This window comes from Tyto alba, unplaced genomic scaffold, assembly GCF_018691265.1.
Source record: "Tyto alba isolate M040663 unplaced genomic scaffold, T.alba_DEE_v4.0 Super-Scaffold_29, whole genome shotgun sequence".
In the NCBI taxonomy this organism is placed as follows: Eukaryota; Metazoa; Chordata; class Aves; order Strigiformes; family Tytonidae; genus Tyto; species Tyto alba.
The window spans coordinates 9266558-9283980 of record NW_024881303.1 but is presented as its reverse complement, the minus strand read 5'-3'; the positions used below and the strand labels follow the sequence as shown (position 1 = coordinate 9283980).

General features: G+C 44.7%; 1 protein-coding gene across 1 annotated transcript in view; it reads right to left on the bottom strand.

The window, feature by feature from the left end:
• The window catches only part of BRF1 (BRF1 RNA polymerase III transcription initiation factor subunit), a 176812-nt gene extending 169157 nt beyond the window's left edge, over positions 1–7655 (bottom strand). The window contains exon 1 of the mRNA XM_042798984.1: positions 7389–7655. Within this exon, the coding sequence (XP_042654918.1) occupies positions 7389–7575 (187 nt within the window). The 5' untranslated portion in view covers positions 7576–7655. The remainder of the gene's footprint in view (positions 1–7388) is intronic.
• Positions 7656–17423: the final 9768 nt, after the last annotated feature.

Sequence of the window (17423 nt, the reverse complement as noted above, 5' to 3'; positions counted from 1 at the left end):
GGCACATCCCTGGGATGGCTGGGCAGGGCCACAGGGATGGGCTAAAGCCAGGCAGGACGCGGGCCTGGCTCAGGGGGGCCCAAAGCCAGGCAGGACAGGGCTGTGGGGAGCTGGAGACCAGCCCTGATACAGCATCACTGAGGCAGGGGCTGATGTCCCCAGGGGTCTGACATGGGGTCTGGAGCCATGGGCAGCATTGGGGGGAGCCCCAGGAAGAAGCTGGTCAGGGACAGCAAGGGACAGTAAGGGCCAGCAGTGACTGGAGGAGCAGGCAGCTCTTCTGTCACTGGACCATACGCACACACAGATCCCCAACACCTCTGAACGGTAGGTTTCCAAACTGCCTTATAGTCTGTGACCAAAAAACTTACCAGATGCTATTTTTCTCAACTTACTACCAACCATTTACAGGCCATTTCTGGAATAAAAGAAGCCAAGCCTCCCCAGACACAGTATGTTTCAGGATCACAAACTCGGTACACCTCGCAGTGCCCTTCTCTCATGCTGTATTTTCTCAGCTGTGTCTTCCAGCTTGCTGCTGCACTGCCTGCATATCAGCTCTCTCCAGCGGGACTGTTTTCTTCTCCTTTGATTAGTGTCACATTGAAGCCCTGAAATTCCACTTTCTCAGCATCTTTTAACAAAAACCTGATGAGAGACCTAGACTATCAGTTTTTGCACCGTGTTGAGCTTTCCTCCCCTCACTCTCTTCAGCTTCATACTTGTTTTTAGTCCTATCAGCCTCAGGAAAGATACTTGTGAAAACAGTTTCTCCCGACAACTCCCACAAGAAGGGGACTCCCACCCAGACACAGTGAAAGAGCGATCAGAAAATTCACCACCTTCAAATGCGGCACACAACTCGCCTTTCTGAAAAAGCAGCTGCCATAAAACCAATGCAGACTGGATAAAGGGCTCAGTGGAGCTCTGTTTTTCAGGATACAATTATAGTATAATGGAGAGGGAGAAACGTAGCTCAGTCTTAGACACTGTATTGTTGTACTTGATGTTGGAATGCATTCAAATGTTATGACTGATAGGAGTCTGCTAAGAACTTAGGTATGAATTAAAAAAAAAAAAAAGGCAAGATGCATTCATTCCAATTAGCAGAATGAGGAATTTTAATTCAAATGCTCCCCAAATTTGAGAAGAAGCCACATAGAGCAACCTCTTTTGGCTACTCTGAGACAGTCTGAACTGGCTATCAATTATAATGTGGATAGTTATTCTTCGAAACTAGAATCAGGCAGGAAAAACGCATGCCTCAAATGTTTTCCTGTGCAAATAACAGAGTTCCCTGGAGCTCAAATGTACGTGACAACCCTTTCCCACTACTATCTGCAGACTTTTCCAGGGTCAAATCAGTCAAGCTCAGAAACTCAATTTCAACACGTGGTCTTCATGAGCTTCAAGAGTATAACATGTCCACAGCTAAGCCTCAAGCTGGACTCTTACCTGGTTGTGACCACTTGCAACAGAACTAGCAATTATAATTAACTGGACCAGTACAGGGCCTATCAAAGCTTTCGCTAGCTTGTGCTTTGTAAGGACTTCCCTACCATGAGATCAACATAAAGATACACAGTAGCCCCCTTCTAAAGCATGAACATGGTATCCCCTTGCTAGTGAAAAAACTTACCAGCTCATGACCCAGCAAGCAACGGGTAACTCACAAGAGATGACTTGTCACTCCCCACGACAGACCACATTAGTAAGAATTGTGGGATTAGGCTAACTTGCAATCATATCCCCCATTTCCATCAAGACCATGGCAATGAAGAGCATCAGTGTTATGCTGAGAGACGGCTCATGCCCACCTCCAAAGAGCACTTCATCAGGACTGGAATGGCCTAGTGCTCTCTCTCTGCATCTTTATATAAGGACACTATCTCCTTTTATATGCCCCAACTACGGTCAGGAAAGATTTCATGGTCCTTATTACAAAGCACTGCATACGCAACTTTATAAATCTTACTCTAAATAAATCCTCACCTTGCAGTCTGGATTTCTAGACACTTTACCACAGACTCTCACAACTGTAAACATCTACTACCAACTTCTCACAAGAAGATCAGAAGCATTAGCTAAGCATTTTCAAGAGAGAACATACCTTATAACTGTCAAAGTCAGAGGAGTTTTGTGCTCACAACTTCATGAAACACAAGCTGAAAAAACCCCAGTACTAATACCTAGGGACACCTACACTTCATGCTGCAAAACCATAGTCCCCCCAATTCTTGGGCCAGTTTTGAAAGAATGGCCAAAACCCTCAAAAGCACCTTCATAGAGCTGAAAGAACATGATCTTCCTCTGAAGACTCAAAAGAACAGCTGTGCCAAGTCAGACCAAAGGACTATCCAATCCAGTATCCTACCACTGAACTGTGAAGTCCATTAGTATACATGCCTACCAGTGAACACAAAACGTAGGAGGAAAGCCTGTTGTGATACTTCTCTCATACAGTCTCCCAGAGCGTAGAGATCTGTGGCTTGGGGATTTCCTGAGCCAGAAATAGTATCTTTTTTTTTTAATGGCTGCAACACATTTTGATTCTGTCTGCCCAATCATTTTTTAACTCATGTAAACTTGAAACATCCACAATTTAAGAGGTTTTTTCTTTTTCTGAAAACAAACAAACTTCCTAGTGCTTCTGAACCTCCTACTTGCTGCCTTTAAAATAAGCTAGCTGATATATTTCTTAGCACTCCCCAGTTTTTGCATTGTTATATTGAACAATTGCTCATCTTTGCTATGCTATTCTACTGTATTTACAGGCCTCTACTATGTCCCCATTCAATCATCTCTTTTCCAGTCTGAAAAGACTGAATCTATTCAGTTATTCTAACTGAGAAGCTCTTCAAGAAGCCCTCTTCTTGATCACCCCATCTTCCTCTCTGTATCTTTTCCAGTTCTATCAGAGGTTTTCTTGAGGAGGGGGAAGAAGAGAGAAACACCAGAACCGCACACAGTATTTAAGTTGCGGATAGTGCTGTGGATACATAACAGTGTAGGTATATGCTGTCATACTCTTTTCCTGATAATTTCTAATATTCCCCTCCCCCACTTTGGTTTTTTGTATTGAAAATTAACATTGAGCTAAATGTTTTTACACAGCTATCCATTAAGATCTAGAGCTATACTAGCCAGTCCAGATGCTGCCATCCTACATGTGGAAAAAAGGAACAACCCTACCTCTCACTGCAACTCTCAGTCCCATCTGCTATCCCACTATGCAGCTACAAGTCCTTCTACAGTCTCTACTACCACAAATAATTTAGTGTTGCCAGTAAACTTCATTAAGACACCATTCACCTGTTTTCCAGATCATCAGTCCAGATTCTAGGGAACTTCACTGGCACATCTTTCAAGAGACTTACTATTTATTTCTAGTCTATGTTTCTTATGATTTGAGTAGTTACTGTGCTCTATAAGGACTTTCCCTTAACCATGACAGCTCAGACTCCTTCAAACTTTCTGATGAAGGATCTTACTGACCTCCCTTTGCAAACCCAGTGATCTGCTTAGTCCACTCACTGACTTCTTTAGAAAGCTCCAAAGATCTGCAAGGCATTCCACTTTGCCAAAAAACATTCTTCCCCCATATTTACCTATACAGACACCTATATCGCCCTTCACTGCTTCTACCCTTCTGCCCCACAGACTTACTAGCCTGCATTTCCCTAAACCTTTGTGCAATAGCAAAGCCAAATCTCTCACTCATATCCAAGTACAAGCCCACACTTTCTCTGCACATCAATGCTCAGTTGTTAAAATTGGCAAAACAATGGAAAGAAACAGACTTGCACACTTGCATTGGAAAACACTGGTTACACCAAACTTCTCTGAGAAAGGCATCAGTGTTGAGGCTGTGGCTTCCTACACTAGACACACTGATAGCTGAACATAAATACTGCCTGGGAAGACTCAACTGTGATCTCACACCTTCTTCCATCCCCGAGAGAACAAAAGAAGGGATTTCCTGTGGTTTACAGTGAGGTTGTCGAGCTTATTAGCAAGGACTTGGCATGATCTATACAGGTCAGTTTATATTAATATATATAATATGTATTAATACAAATGCAGAACACTCTTCATCCTTCAACAAACAAATGCAAGATTCCAAGTCCTTAACACACAGCTTGGCACAATAAAAAGTTTTGCTAGATGTCCCAAAGAGAAGTCAGTAGTGGTATCACAGTGCTTTCTACTCCCTTTTACTTCTTTATGACGAAGATGAAAATAAATTATGAATAAAGGCATCTATAACTATTCAACATATATTAGCACACACATAGAAGCCCTCGTGTATCTTGGAAGGGTTTGGGGAATCTTGTTGCACAGACAGGAGCTCTGAACTCCCAAAGACACCAAGAGCCCTGTTCACCTCCCAGCTCTGCAACAGAGAACCTGATGGCCCAATTGCAAATTATACTTTGCAAAACCTAGACAACTGTCTCCAAGTCACCCAGCTCTACTGTCCAAGAGCCAGGAGGTCTCAAAAACAGTAGTTGAGGCACCTCTGACACTGCAAACACTCCACACATTAGGGCAGCTCATGAACACCAGACTGTAGTCCAAGGAGCCTCAGCCCAAGGCATTTCATACACAGGGGATCCCTCAAGAGCCACAGACCTAAAGAGCTGACAAAGATGACAGGAGAAGGTGTTAAAACCAGGTAACTTTGATGGAAACCTACTTACGTAATCAAAAGTCACTGAACACTACAGCTTACCAAGAAATGTTGCTTTCAGAAACTATGTGTTTTCTGACTTAAAATAAATATATGTTGCATTGGAAATTTTCCAGCCAGCACAACACTCAGAGATACAGATTCTGTCTTGCTTGTGCAGGAAAGGACTTTTCTCCCCATTCCCAAGGACTTAAATCAGTGTCACAACAGCATTACAGACAAGCACACACTGTGAAGACACCGTTATTGCAGCATAAATACACCTTTTCAGATTAAACTGAGTGATGCAGGCTAAGTCAAGTAAAAAAAAATATTCACAACAGAAGCATCTGTTTTGGAATACAAAGAATTATACCAGCATAAACCACCCATATCCAATTTCCTTAAAATCCACACTCATCTTCGCAGTAACTTAGCAAATCTACAAACAGCATGGTTGTGAAAGTCCTGTTCTATTGTTTTCACAAACACTTCACCGAAATATACCAGATAAAGCCACCATAAGCATGCTAGAATGTGCTCCAGTTATATTTTCACTTTTACACACCCATATATCCTCACAGTGGTTATCTGTCTTCACGTGTGCTAGAATTATTTTTCAGAGTAACATCTGATAGGTATCTAGCTATATAAGAGCAAGAAATTAATGCACTACAAGATCAAGGAATTAATGCACTATTCATCCAAAAAGAACTGCCAATAACAGCATCTCAGGACTTGCACAAATGGGAAAAAAGTCCCTTAAAAGAACTTAGGAAGCTACTGTGCAATTCATTCATTCAGAAGAAAAATCCTCAGTATGGTGCACTTCTCTCTTTCCCTTGTGATATTTTTTTCGCAGGATAAAGGCATCCCAAAGTGAGCTCTTGCTTGCATGCCATCTGTCCTGCATAATTTTGGGTGGGAGGGAAAAAGCAGTACAAACCCTTAAAAATGTAGTCTCCACATCACTACAGGAAAAAGTACAGCATACAAGAGCTGCTCATAAGCTATACAAAAAAAAAAAAAAAAGTAACGCCAGTATCCTGAGCTGGAAGACAGAAATGACATCAGACAAATCCTAGTCTACAGTAAATTCCTGAACTCCAGTATGCAGTGCTGCCCTCTCCACCACAATTCCTCTTTCTTCCCCACAACCATACAAACCATCAAACCCCCTTGTTTCATTGCTAAGCCCCTTCCCGTGCTTCTTGCTTATGTTTCTTTCTCCTTACACACATTACCCACACCCGTTTTCCTTCTCTCTCAAACACTGTGTCCTCTTCATGTGGCCTTTTTCCAGGCACACAGGCCTTATCCGCCAGGTAATTCACAAATACACCCAGACCCCTCTATTTACAGAAGACTCTTGACCCTTCACATCCAGCCTCCTCCTCCTCCACCATACTGCCCCTGTGTCTCCAGGCACTCGCTCTACCCATCAAGCACCCAACTCTCCTGTCTTCTTCCCCAATAATTTCATATACCTCCCCACTCCCCGTTCACCCAGTCCTTCCAGAGCCTCAAATCTTCTCTCATGCACCTGCCCCACACCATGCAGAGCTCCAGTCCCTCGTGCACTTACTCCCATCCCACGCAGTGCATCTGTCTCATCTTGCACACCTCTTTTTCCCCATTCACCCCCGCCTCCCCTCACCCCATTTCTGTCTCACCTTGCACGGCACACTCTCCTCCCTCCCCACACCCTGACTCCCATTCCACTTTCTGCAGCACTAGCTCCCACATGCACCATCCCTGCCCCTCCTCTGCACAACACTCTCCCATGCACCCTGTCGCCCCTTTGCACAGCACCCTGTCCCCCATGCACCCACCCTCTCCCCCGTTTGCACAGCACCCTGTCCCCCATGCACCCACCCTCTCCCCCCTTTGCACAGCACCCTGTCCCCCATGCACCCACCCTCTCCCCCCTTTGCACAGCACCCTGTCCCCCATGCACCCACCCTCTCCCCCCTTTGCACAGCACCCTGTCCCCCACGCACAGACCCTTCTCCCCCCTTTGCACAGCACCCTGTCCCCCATGCACCCACCCTCTCCCCCGTTTGCACAGCACCCTGTCCCCCATGCACCCACCCTCTCCCCCCTTTGCACAGCACCCTGTCCCCCATGCACCCACCCTCTCCCCCCTTTGCACAGCACCCTGTCCCCCACGCACCCACCCTCTCCCCCCTTTGCACAGCACCCTGTCCCCCATGCACCCACCCTCTCCCCCCTTTGCACAGCACCCTGTCCCCCACGCACAGACCCTTCTCCCCCCTTTGCACAGCACCCTGTCCCCCACGCACAGACCCTTCTCCCCCCTTTGCACAGCACCCTGTCGCCCCTTTGCGCAGCACCCTTTTCCCTATACGTTGTCCTTACCCCCCCAGCACCCACACCCCCACGCACCACCCCCATAACCCTACCCCTCCGGCACTGCACCCTCACCCCCCATGCCCTGTCCCTGCCCTCCATACCCCTTACAGCACCCTCTCCCTCATGCGCTGTCCCTTCACCCCCAACACTCCCTCCTGTGTCCCCCCAACATCTTCTCTCCAGCCACTGCCCCTTATCCCACTCACACCCTCTCCCCCCGCACCGCCACCCGTCCCCTCGCACCCTCGCCCCACGCACACCCCCTCCCCACGCCCCATCCCCTCACGCCCTCGCCCCACGCGCTGCCCTCCCCCACCCCCACACACCCCCCCCCCGCCCCGCTCACCGTCCAGCGACACGAACTGCCCCACGGCAGAGGAGCCGCCGCCGCTGTTCTCCACGAACTGCACCTCGGAGACGATGATGTTGTCCTCCAGCACCGAGCCGCAGCCCGTGCACACCGCGTCCCCGCGCGCCGCGTCCACCTCGATCTCCGAGCAGCCGCAAGCGGCGCACACCCGCCCGCCCGGCATCTTGCCCGGCGGCCCCGGGGCCGGCCCGCCGCCGCCGCCGCCGCCGCCGCCGCCGCCGCCCCAGCCCGGCCCGGCCTCCGCGCAGGCCTCGCTCGCCGGGACCGGCGGCTCGGAGCGGGGAGGGCGGGGGGGGGGGGGGGAGCGCGGCGGCGGCCGCCCCTGCCCGCTCTCGCGAGATTTCAGCTGCCGCTCCCCGCCCCTCCGGTGCGGCCGCTCCCTCAGCGCGGGGCGGCGGAGCGGGGGCGGGTGTCGGTTCGGTACCTCAGCGCCCTGCGGCTGTGGGGGGGCTGCGGAGGGTCTGCTGTGCGGCCCCGCGGCACTGCGCGGGTTCCCTTCTCCCCCCCCAAATAAACGGCCGCGAACCACGCCTGGCCTCCGAGGGCGACTGTGACGCTGGTGGGGACACACACGGGGCCACACGCACACGCGAGTCCGGTTGATGAGGCCGGACCCCACGCCGGAGCGGGGCCGAAAGGCTCGGGGCGACCGAAGGGAACACGGGGAGCCGGGGCCTGGCTGAGGGGGAGGGAGCGGGCTGGGCGGGTCAGGGCTTGGGGAGCGCGGGGGGTGGCTCTGGAGGTGCTTCCCGAGGAGCAACTGCTGGCCCCGCTCTTGAAAAAAACGGCATTTTATTTGCATTCCTCCGTTTTGAAGTGTTCTGCCAGTGGCGAGGAGCTACCGGCATCACGCAGTGCACACTGGTACGCCTGGTTCTGCAAAACGGGGCCTGCAGTATTTCGGATTAAATGATGAGTCTTCTGCTTAAGGCAGAACATGAGGATTCCCTAAAATTTTCCCCAGGACTCATTCATTTCACCATAGACTTCTTGCCTAACCATACATGAGTTAATACATTCATGTCATGGTGTGTGCATGATAAAACAAGGGTGATGGCACTTCCTCACTGCCAATCTTTGTCCTGCCTCCCGTGGTTTTATTTGTGGGGAAGAGGGTATCGCTAAAAAATTAAATTTGCACTGTGGCTTAGTGGTACATCATTTTTGACACCCTGTAAAGCCTATAATAATTAAAATTCGTGTCAAAATACATGGCATACAGTAAAAAATGTGGGCCTTGCGTTCTCTTCTGTATGCCAATTCCAGTGTTCCCTGAAAATAAAATTGAGGCTACAACACTCACACTTGAGCTTCAAAAGTATAATATCTGTTATGCTTCAAAAATGGATTAATTCATCAAATCTAATCAATCATTCTGTAATATATAGATAAAAGTTTTGTGAGGCATAATGAATCAGTTTCAGTAAAGCACTTTGAGATCAGCGTAACAAAGGTGCCATAATGTTGAAGTCTAGCGCTTTGTAACTCTCTGTTACTAGTTCGCGAATTAAACAGCTCAGTTTCCATCCAAGAAAGTTATTGCTCATTTTAGCACTCAACCTACATGGAGTAAATTACCGTGGCATGCCACAGATGGCAGGGAAACTGAGCAGAATAGATACCTTAGCTGGATGTTTGTATAGACTTCATCCGTCTGCTTTCGAAGTACGCTGGTTAGTGCAGAAGCAGAAATTTTCACCTTCTTACAAATTCACTGCTGCCTGTATCTGTCTTCCACCAAATAAGTCAGATGCAGCCAAGTATTACATACAGATCTCTATGAACTGACTGCATAGATGGTACAAAATGACTTGCTGTAGCACATTTAGAGGTGCACTGGGACACATATTAAAGCTTTATTCCATCCAAAAAGCTGAGCATTTCATAGCTGTAAAATTATGTCATATACCTAAAAATTTGCAGGTTCTGGGCTTCTGCGAAAAGAAAACAGCAACATCGGAATGGAGATTGTGCCAACATATGCACATCTTGGCTTCTTTCTTGTTGTCCTTTTTATTCTGTTCTCAGATGTATTTGTGAAAATAATAACTTTTGGGTTCTTTGGATTCCTTTTGCTTCTGGAGTTTATATTTCCTTCCTGAAGTTCCTACTCCTGCCTGTGAAGTAATGAGTGCCACAGCAGTCAAGGGTGATCTCACAAAATTATGAACTGTGTAGATAATGTCAGGGGGGAATTGTATCCCTGATAGACAAATATTTTTAGCAATAATAGGAAGAGAAAAACCCCTGAAATAAATAATTTTCCTCTCTCAGCAAAGTCCCTTGAATATTTTAATTAACGCAAATCGGCTCCTGCGTCATATACTACCGTGTTGTATATTGTGCCCTTGACAGAGGCCAGCATGAACACAAGAAATCCTGCAGCAAGCAGTTTTGAAATACCTTTTATTAGCAAGTTTCTTCTTAACTCATTTAGGTAGAGAGTAATGTAGTCCTGATCCATGAGGGCTTACGTTTTACATCCCTTCCAAAATTATTGGTGTTTTCATTGTTTTAAGCATTATCACCATTGTCTGGGAGTCCCAAACAAGTTTGGAGTTTTTCACTTTGTGAGCAGCAGAGGGCCCTAGTGAGAGCATAATATGCAGCTGCTGTGCAAAAAAAAACTCGTTTAATGTCATACAGAAGAAGGAAGTGTGTTTTAATTTTTATCTTCTTACAAGGTGAGGTCAGTGCTGATGTGAGAAAATGCGTTCCCAGCCCTGAAGACTGAAGTCCTTGGCCTCTCTCTCATGAAAGCTTACTTATACAATACCTGTTAAATATTTCAGACGTTTCTGTAGGATCATTTTCTACCAGCCAAAATGTAAATCATTTTTCACATCTGTAAGATCTTTTGTCCTTCCTGCTTGCAAGAGTTGTTAACTACACGTTTTTTGACCCATAACATTTATCCTGCTAATGAATAACCCGTAACTCTGTTCACTTAGGCTAACAAAACAATAACCTTTCAGTAAATTGCTTGAAGCCTGAGAGTAAGAGCTAATCAATTAAAAATTTGTATTGACAAAATTCCATTCCCTGCAGTATTGTGCTCTTTTAGTCAGGAGGAAGAAAGGACCTGTCTTCCACTTCACCTACACTTGTATTTCATACCTCCTATTTTTACTCCTAAGTGTGACAAAAAGTGGTGATCAGGATGTCTGTTAGCCCAGACCGACCGATTTCCTTCCTGCTGTGTCTCCAGGAACCTTGAATATAACCCACCCGTGGGTGTGTATGTTTGACATTCAGTTGTTGAGGTTTCAAAGAGAGGAACTGTTCTCATTTGATTGAAAATTAGATTTTTTTTTTTCCTACTGCTCATACAACAGTAGGAAGAATGCAAATGTGCTGTATGAATCCAGACTGGAGTGCGAGGGAATCCCACTCTGCTCCCGCAAATACTGAACAGCACAGCGGGGAATATGCTAGAGCAAGCTGATGACATATTTCTGTACGTCCACAATAGATGGATCCTCTGCTGTAAATACAGTGATTTGAAGCAGATGCTTAAGTGTCATATGACAGAAAATCCAGAGACTCTCTGGCTTTTTGGTCGTAGCTCAACCTTCTGGGCACTGAGCCTCCCAACGCAGCAGCCCGTGTGGGAAATTTCTTCAGTTAGAGGCACAAAGTTTAATCCCTTGATTTTATCAGCTGCTGTGAGCATCCTCAGCTCTTTGGCATTTCAAGCGGAATTGCTCCTCTTAAAATCAGGCTTAAGAACATTGCTGAAGTCTCTCAAAAATTTTGAATATGCACGTAACTTGGGACAAAACACAAGCAGATGAAACATTCTTTGGTTTTGGACTGTCCAAGATAAGGCTTAAATTGTGCGTTTAACCTGCAAATTTGCATATGTATTCTTTGGAGATGAAATCATAGGGATACTAGACATAGGGGGAAACAAAGGATTTCAAAATGGATTAACCTTATAAGGTGATAGCAAGTGGATACTTTTTTTTGTCTGTGCCAGCTCTGTGTCAGCCCAAATGCATTTGGCTACATTAGTGCTGAACACGAGGGGGCACCCAAGGAAAATGAAATCGTGGAGGAGCTGCAATGCTCCCTCAGGTTAGGCTAATTTTCCATCTGTTCCCCCCTCCCCCCCCCCCCCGCCCGCTCCTTTTTTTTTTTTTTTTTTTTTTTCCTTGGTCTGCATCTTTTCTAATTATTTCCTGACATTGTTTTCATGACATTCATCAATAAAATGGTAATTTAAAAAGCCCTGGGAAGAACATTCTGAGAAGAAAAGGGTTTGGCATCTATTAAATCATGTAAACCAGCTTAGCAAACACTTGAATTTATCTCTGTACATTCACATCCCTGCTGTTCAGAGACAGCACTTTGCGGCTGAGCCTCAAGCCCTGAGTAAGAGGCAGAGACCCCGTGGCTTTCCCAGTTACCTTCCCAGGGTCTGCATACGATTCTTAGTACGTGAGAACAGCAAAAAGCACAAATACTGTAGCTTAGAAAATCCACCAAGAAGTTAACAGAGGGAAAGTCCAAGGTTATTGAGTACAGAGATCCAGGAGCCACCACCAGTCGAGGAAGCCTCTCATCAGCAAATCGCTGGAAGCTGTGAGCAGTATTGCTGCCCAGCTCTTCTGTTCTGAACATCTCCCCCTGCCAGCACACCACCTGAAGGTGCACAGTAGATCAGTGAACGTGTTTAGGAAGGATGTAAGCAAGGTAAAAATAGATGTGCCCTCCTAGTTTCTAGCAATCTGCAGTTTAAGGATTTCATCAGCTGAAGGCTCGTACACACTAGCAGACTTTTTATCAGTTTTTGATCTATGTATGCTTTCAAGATCCACAGCATCCGGTGGTTTGGGGTGTATCACAGTTTAGTTGGGTAGCAAGTGAAAAAGTTTAAAAGAGGCCTAAACATTTAAATTGGTAATCTGAAGTTGTAGTGCTATAGTGAGTGGTGAATAGTTGCTCCCAAAACACCTTTTTCATGGCAGTTGGGATTTTTTATGCCTGTTTTACAGCTTTTCTCAAACTGGATCATTTCACAAGGCCAACTCTTCCTCTAGATAAGTAGTGCAATGCTAATAAGCCACAGTCTGAACAGAAAATAATCTGTTCAGGGAAGTCATTTAAGAGGAAAGCCTTTTTAATGAAACATTCTGCACTGAATAACTAAAGGCCTCCATCACTTGGGGATGTAAGCACAAACTAATATTCCTGTGAAAACACAGCTCCACTTGTCTGCAGCTCTTGTATTCTGAGACTTGTTCATTCAAACGTTAATGAATTCATCACTCACCATCAGAGAACCATTCCAATCATCTAACTGGCTATTTGAGCAACCATCTGTGTACCTGGAAATTGAACTGTAATGAGGAAATGTCTGGTTATAAGTGCCATTTTTGTATGCACACTTGATGAGTGGATACTTTGGTGTAAATACATTTTACATATAGACTGAATATGAGGCTTTCACTAAATGTTAATATCCATGTGCAAGGGAGAAAAACAGGGACATTACACTGGATGGATCTGCACACTCAAATGCAGAAGCAAACTGCATGTCTTACTGATGGTTTCCACTTTTTCCTGAGTTTGGAACTACAAGCCAGAAGTTCAGACCAGCAAGTGTGAAGCTGTAGAAGCACAACGAAAAGCAAATCAAAAGTGAATCTCCTTTAGTTCCTACGAATAAGTTTGGAAAAGTAGTTGCACAATAGTGGATTAGCTGCTTAGCATCAAGGTAAATTCAATGCAGTTAAAAAATAATGCTATAAACTATGTCTATCAAGTGCCTAAGATAGTGTTGGCCATTTACAAATTATACCTAACAAGTCATAAATAGGATTAGGAGAAAAGATAGCCTCTTAAACAGGAGCTCCCTAGCTACATTGGAGCAGGATATTAAAAATCCTGCTGTCACCAGGCAGTATTAATAGTCCAAACTCTCTTTACTGGCATTTCATAGGCAGAAGTCTGCCGTAATCAGAATGACTGTGCTAGCATCAAAGGAGAATATGCCAGTCAAGTCTTATTTAAGACCGTGAAATATCCGTGTGTCAACATAGAGCCAAAAGTCTGTATTAATGTATGAAAATGTCACAACTCCTCTGGCCATCAGGGACTCACTTCAGCCTGAAACCTGCAGAGATAGGAGAGAACGTTGGTGCAGCTACACACACAACCCCTGCCTTTGCCACCATGGAAGAAAGGCTGGAAGCAGGGTGAGGAACACAGTGTCCTCCTTCACACAGCCCGTTAGCACCAGGAAAAGGTACGATGGAGCAAGCAGCTTGGGTAAGTACAGGCTGGCCTGTGGGTGAGGCCAGTTCTCTCCTGTTTGGGTCATAAAAGACATCAAAGAATTATTCTTTCAATGAGCTGTGTGTCATCGCCTGCTCTTCTGTAGGGAGAGTCCCCATACCTCAAATATGCCAAAGTTAACCCAGTGCTAAAGAAACCATTAGTCAATACTACAAGTTGTTGTCCACTATCTGAAGCTTCGAGCAGGCTGAATGAAAACACTAGACTTTAGAGAAGCCAGAGTATAATCCCTTCCTGTCGCTGGAGAATTTTCAAGAACTTGGCAGATCTCCTAGTTTGAATTAGTTGAATAAATTAGATGACTAACATTTTTCAGAGGGCAGCCATAAAAAATGCTTGGAGTAAATCAAGCTATTTCATACTGATAATTTGAGTTAGCCTAAATTACAAAACCAAATAAAATCACTTAATTTAAATATTTTCTTTAAATATGGAATTATCAAAAGGGTAAAATCTGCCACAATTTTCAAAATGTGACATTTATAATCAGTTTAGGTCTCAGTGAGTGAATTTTTTTTTTTTAATTAAAAAATAAGAGAAAAATTCTAGTATTTTGCAAGCCCCATCTTTCTTTCCCCACTCTCATCCCAATGTAGGAAGTCTCTTTAACACCTCCAGAAGCAAAACAGGATCTGTCCCCAAAGCAGTAAATCTTGCCATTTCTTCAGAAAAAAGGCCACGTCAGGAGTGCAAAAAGGGAATGCTGTCACCATGGCCATGCCAATCTCTGCCTTACTCAGAAAGGGCTGGGATCATCTCTCTCTTGTGTATTTTACAGTGCACCCTCTTAGATGGGAACTGGGAGCTGCAGCACTGATGGTCTGACTGAGGGACAGGTCTGGAAATTCTGGAAATTAGCACTACGCCGGGAGGATCGGTTGGTTCACATCCCTTAGCTCTCTGTTTCAAAGTGCTGCAGACTCAGACTACCACCCGTCGCCATTAAAACCACAATTTTGAGTTCTTCTTCTCCATCTCATGGGATAAACACATATTTTTTCCAGTAAATTAAAATTGGGAATCTGATACAACAATATACCAGTAAGATCTGGAGCCTTTGGCTTGCCCTTCCATTGTCTGTGCTTCAATCAGACAGCTCACACCAAGATTATAAAAAACCTGACCCAGGAGTTTACAGTCTGAAGCCCAAATTGAACAGAGTAGTCAGCAGATTATGTATTCCACTGAACAATGAGGTCTTCAGTCCCTTTTTGAACCAGTTTTCATGACATGAGTTATATTTGTATATTACCAAGAATTACACAAAACCTTTATTTTTTAAAAGAGTACAGTAGATAACATTGTTAATAATGCAAGTTGTTAGTAAAAATGTGTATATTAGTAGCAACATGAGAGGCATTTCAGAGAGCCCTAAGCATGTTCAATTCCACACCCGTATGCATGCAGCATTTCAGAAAATGTTAAGCTTAACTACTACATGATTTCATTTGGAAGGGAAAGCTAGAAGAGGAAGTTCCTATATATTATTTGCTTATGATATTTTACATATATAGAGCTCCTACTGAAAGGGGTGAGTAGAAATGATGTCCAAAATAAAATTACAGTTTTTGGCCTTTCTAACGAATAGCCTATCTTTCCTTCATAGTCTATCCCATGCTAAACAGAAACAGTAGAACTTTCTTCCTAATAAAGCTTTAGGGTTACTACTGTGACTTCTCACCCATGCTACAGAAATACTATCCAGATGACCAACGATCTTGTAATGAAACAAGCTGCAACAAATATCCAGCTGAAACAGCAATTTAGTGGACTCAGAGCAAAAACAAACTATTTTTGTGGTATGTAAAATTATGAAGAGCCTTTCTCAATACATACCGTGACTAATAATCATCAGCCCATACAACAATATACAACAATGACATTTTAGCCACTCCCTCTGTGGTCACCTTTCGTTTGCAACCATCATGTTTGCTAAAAACAGGGTGAGAAATTGCAGTTAAAAAGTGAGATTTTATCAGCTTTCCCAGACAGAAGCAGGTTGGGAAAGATGAGAAAACTTCCTCTCATAATTTAAGGAATAAATGAGCAACTAATAAACATTCTAATTTACTAAGTGCACATATCCTGCTAAAAAATTTTCTTTTGAATAACAGAACTGAAAGGTTGTTGTGGTATTTTGTTTTTGTTTGGTTTTGGGTTTTTTCAAAGAGTAAATCCCACAATTAAATTATAATAATGATGAAAAAAAATTGAGCGATGTCCAGATAGAGTTTGAGCTGGGAAATCACAAGGCAAATATTCTTTTTCCAGTCCAGAAATAAAAACCTAACCTGCTGATTTGGGTTCCCTCCCCACCGTTTTTCCCTCAGTTGTAATGCGAACAGCACTGGCCTGGGTTGACAATTCTCTTGAAAAGCCTATGAACCTTGAACAGAATTGCTGAAATCCTGCATTTCTGCTACAACATGCCTGGTAGCTGGGACAGAGCTGATGTAACTGGTTTCAGATATATATTTTCCACATCAACAGAGCTCTTGCTTTCCTTTACTGACATGCAAGTAAAAGGGCATGGCTTACCCTGGGTCCCTTGCATGTCCTCATCAGCCCAATCCAATCCATCAAGCCCTGTGACTCGAAGGTGAGACCTTCTCAGCCAAACTCCCCTGCAGACGATCTCATAGCACACATATCCACGGTACTGCACCGCGGCCTCCTCCCTTCTGCACGGCTGCCCTCCTGCACCATGACCCATAGGAGGGCTGCCTCTGCCCTGCGGGGTCTCGGAGAGAAAGCCAGGCTAGGGAGGTGTCTTCTGACTCTATGCAATTCCACCGAGTAGCTCATATATTGTTTTCAACCTATTTGCCACAGGACCATGACCCATCAGAGCCTCCCACCATCCACAACACTGCCACTTTGGTCCTTCACTGTCACGTAATCCCACCTAGTTGACATCTCCTCCAGGGTGTAAGAGGCTTTGCGTTATGTCTGTACTAGAAAAGGTGCCCGAGAGACCCAAATGACAAAAACTAGCAAGCCCTGAAAGAGATCTGGAAAAGCAGTTCAGCACTCAGCAGAATTTTAGCAGATATAGCACCCTCCAGCTGTGTAATCTTCTGGGGAAACCTTCATCAGAATGGGAATACGAATGTAAACAAATGACTGCTTCTGGGTTCTTCCAGCCCAGCAGGCCAGAATAGGTAAATATCTACTATCTCAGCATTCCAGCAACTATTAGAAATAACCACAGAGGTTTCAATCATGATTAATAATTAAAAGTAAGCAAGGGAGTTTCAGGTATTGTGTTAATCAAGAGGTGCTAAAGGAATATGACCTTCCTCAGGGGCAAAGTCTGGCATGACAGCCAATTTTTTCCATGACACATTCTAGAAAGCACAGAAACACAAGCAGCAAGATGATTTCCTTGCTTCAAGATTCAATATTTTAACAAATGAGTCACCCATACATGCTTCAGATATTCCTATGCTAAAACTAGAGTATAAGTCATAGCTATAAAATCCACTCTTGCCCCATAAGCTGCCTGTGATAGCTTTTTCCAAATACTGACCTAGAGAATGTCTGGTATGTTCAGACTGATGTAAGAAGTCTGGATTTTATATTCATGATCCCAATTTATCAGCAGATAAATGACATGCAAATGGACTTGTCTCTGCACTGATTTTGAGAATTAAGGAAACTTCAGCAACAGACAAAACTTTGCTGGTTCATTAGCTGAAGAAGCCAAATCTC